This window comes from Pseudophryne corroboree, chromosome 4, assembly GCF_028390025.1.
Source record: "Pseudophryne corroboree isolate aPseCor3 chromosome 4, aPseCor3.hap2, whole genome shotgun sequence".
In the NCBI taxonomy this organism is placed as follows: Eukaryota; Metazoa; Chordata; class Amphibia; order Anura; family Myobatrachidae; genus Pseudophryne; species Pseudophryne corroboree.
This window is the reverse complement of record NC_086447.1, coordinates 845509293-845511867: the sequence shown is the minus strand read 5'-3', so window position 1 is coordinate 845511867 and position 2575 is coordinate 845509293. Positions and strand designations below refer to the sequence as shown.

Here is a 2575-nt window from a genome sequence, read left to right as displayed (position 1 = left end):
TCCGCTTAGGGGTTTGCAAACTGCAGCATTCTCTGCAGTGCATGCTGGCACTTGTAGTTCCTTAAAATCCAGTGAGCTACAGGTTGAGTTCCCTGAATAATTCTATTAACCCTGGTATCACTGGATAGGATACATGGTGCATTTTTCCCCCTCTTAAATGCTAAGGAAATGAGAATGCAAGAACTGATCATGCCAGCCCAGTTAGTTACATACTAATTAAGCATCTTACTGGGAGATGCCTGAGTCCACTGCACTAATCACAGATGAGACACTGCCCATAAGAGCAGGGGCACCAGCATGTGATGATGAAGAGGGGATGCATGCCTACAGCTAATGCAAGTGGCTGCTGATTACTTTGTACAGCAGCAGAAAACACAGCATAGACACACACACACAGTGAGGCTGCACTGCATCATCCATCACATCTCCCTCCCTCCTCTCACCCTCTCTCCTTCACACAGTCGCTCTGAAATCCATTTGAAGCTGTGGATCTCCGCTGTAACAGCTTCTCCCCTGCATTCCTATGGGACACTTGCAATGACTGCATCCCCAGATCTCCTGGCACCGGTGCAGGCCAAGATCCTGCTGAGCACATGGAACCAGTCCAGGGACCTGACCGACCCCCTGCTGCGCCCCTTCAGTGGGGTCGGCGGCAGCATCAGCATGAAGAATGCTAGCAGCACCAATGCCCCCATGGAGTCTGAGAGGGACGTGAGCATGATAGTGATCCAGTTCATCTATGCCATTGTGTGCCTCATTGGACTCATAGGGAACTCCATGGTGATTTTTGTCATCTTGAGATATGCCAAAATGAAAACGGCCACCAACATCTACATCCTGAACTTGGCTATAGCTGATGAGCTCTTCATGTTGAGTGTCCCCTTCTTGGCTGCCTCTGCAGCCCTGCAGCACTGGCCCTTTGGCTCAGGGATGTGCCGCACTGTCCTCAGTGTGGATGGCATTAACATGTTCACCAGTGTGTTTTGCCTGACGGTGCTCAGCGTAGACAGGTACGTGGCTGTGGTGCACCCACTCAGGGCAGCCAGGTACAGGAGACCCACCGTGGCAAAGATGATCAACATTTGCGTCTGGATTGTGTCCCTCTTGGTCATATCACCCATCCTGATCTTTGCGGACACAGAGTCCTCCAAGAATGGGGTGGTGGTCTGCAACCTCATGTGGCCCCAGCCCACCTGGTCCACTGTCTTTGTGATCTACACCTTCCTTCTGGGCTTCTTCCTGCCTGTGGTGGCCATCTGCCTGTGCTACATCCTGATCATCGTAAAAATGCGAGCTGTGGCTTTGAAAGCAGGATGGCAGCAGAGGAAGAAGTCCGAGAAGAAGATAACCAGGATGGTCCTCATGGTGGTCACCGTCTTCGTCATCTGCTGGATGCCTTTCTACATTGTCCAGCTTCTCAACCTCTTCCTGCCCCACATGGACTCCACCATCAACCATGTCTCCATCATATTGAGTTACGCCAACAGTTGCGCCAACCCCATCCTCTATGGATTCTTCTCAGACAACTTTAAGAGGTCCTTCCAGAGGATCGTTTGTTTTCGCTGGCTGGAGAACGGGACTGATGAGCCAGTGGATTATTATGCCACAGCTCTGAAAAGCAAGGTGTGTAATAATCACCCACTGGACTTCCAACAGGAGCCCCTCCAGTCTGACCCCTGTTACAAACATGGGACAATCACAAGGACCACTACCTTATAGCAGAACCCGAAGATGCCTTCTTGTTAAATAACTGCTGTCAGTCGCACATGCTACTACTGTTCTACCTGAGGTTTACATGTATGTCCCAAGTGTTCTGATCGTGTGTCTAATTTGTATTTATGATAAAATCGAGTGAGCTTAATAAACGATGAAGATCAGCCTGGTCTGAGACAGCACTTTGCTCCTCAAACTTTGTTGTTCCTATGAAATGTATCGACACCTCTTAATTATTCTGTCTTCCTACATCAAGGCATCAAGGGATCTCCTGCAGGCCAACAGCGATAGAAAATGTTATGTTGCCAAACAGCCTTAAGCGATAACGTGTACTGTATAAATATCATGCATCACAGTGTAGCAGAGATGGCACACAGTGCAGGGGAACGGTTAGGTGGACAGTAATGTAATGTTTTAGCATTACCTGGGAAGGTGGAAGGGAAAATGAGTATGTTTTGGAGGTGACTGGTGGATGATATTAGTGTCCTTATGAAAAACATAAAAGGAAGGTTTACAAGTATGAAATCTAAAATCTAGTTGAAGTGGCATGGCAGCTGGCTGGAAGTTCCCCTATCTGCCTTACATATTTCTTAAAATAATATAAAATAAAACAGGTTAAAAAAATCATATATATATATATATACATACACACACACACACACACACACACACACACACAAGATATATACATATATACATATATATAAATATATATATATATATATACATTTGTTTCTCTATATATATCTATATATAGACAGATGATATATATATATATATATATATAACTATATACTGTGGATAGATGTAGAATATCTATCTATCTATCTATCTATCTATCTATCTATCTATCTATCTATCT

At 45.5% G+C, this 2575-nt stretch overlaps 1 protein-coding gene across 1 annotated transcript; it reads left to right on the top strand.

Moving 5' to 3' along the window:
• The first annotated feature begins 309 nt into the window (after positions 1-309).
• Positions 310-1932, top strand: LOC134910511 (somatostatin receptor type 4-like). Its single transcript, XM_063918615.1, has one exon. The coding sequence runs from the start codon at positions 334-336 to the stop codon at positions 1717-1719; it is 1386 nt and encodes a 461-aa protein (XP_063774685.1). The 5' UTR covers positions 310-333; the 3' UTR covers positions 1720-1932.
• The last annotated feature ends 643 nt before the right edge of the window (positions 1933-2575 follow it).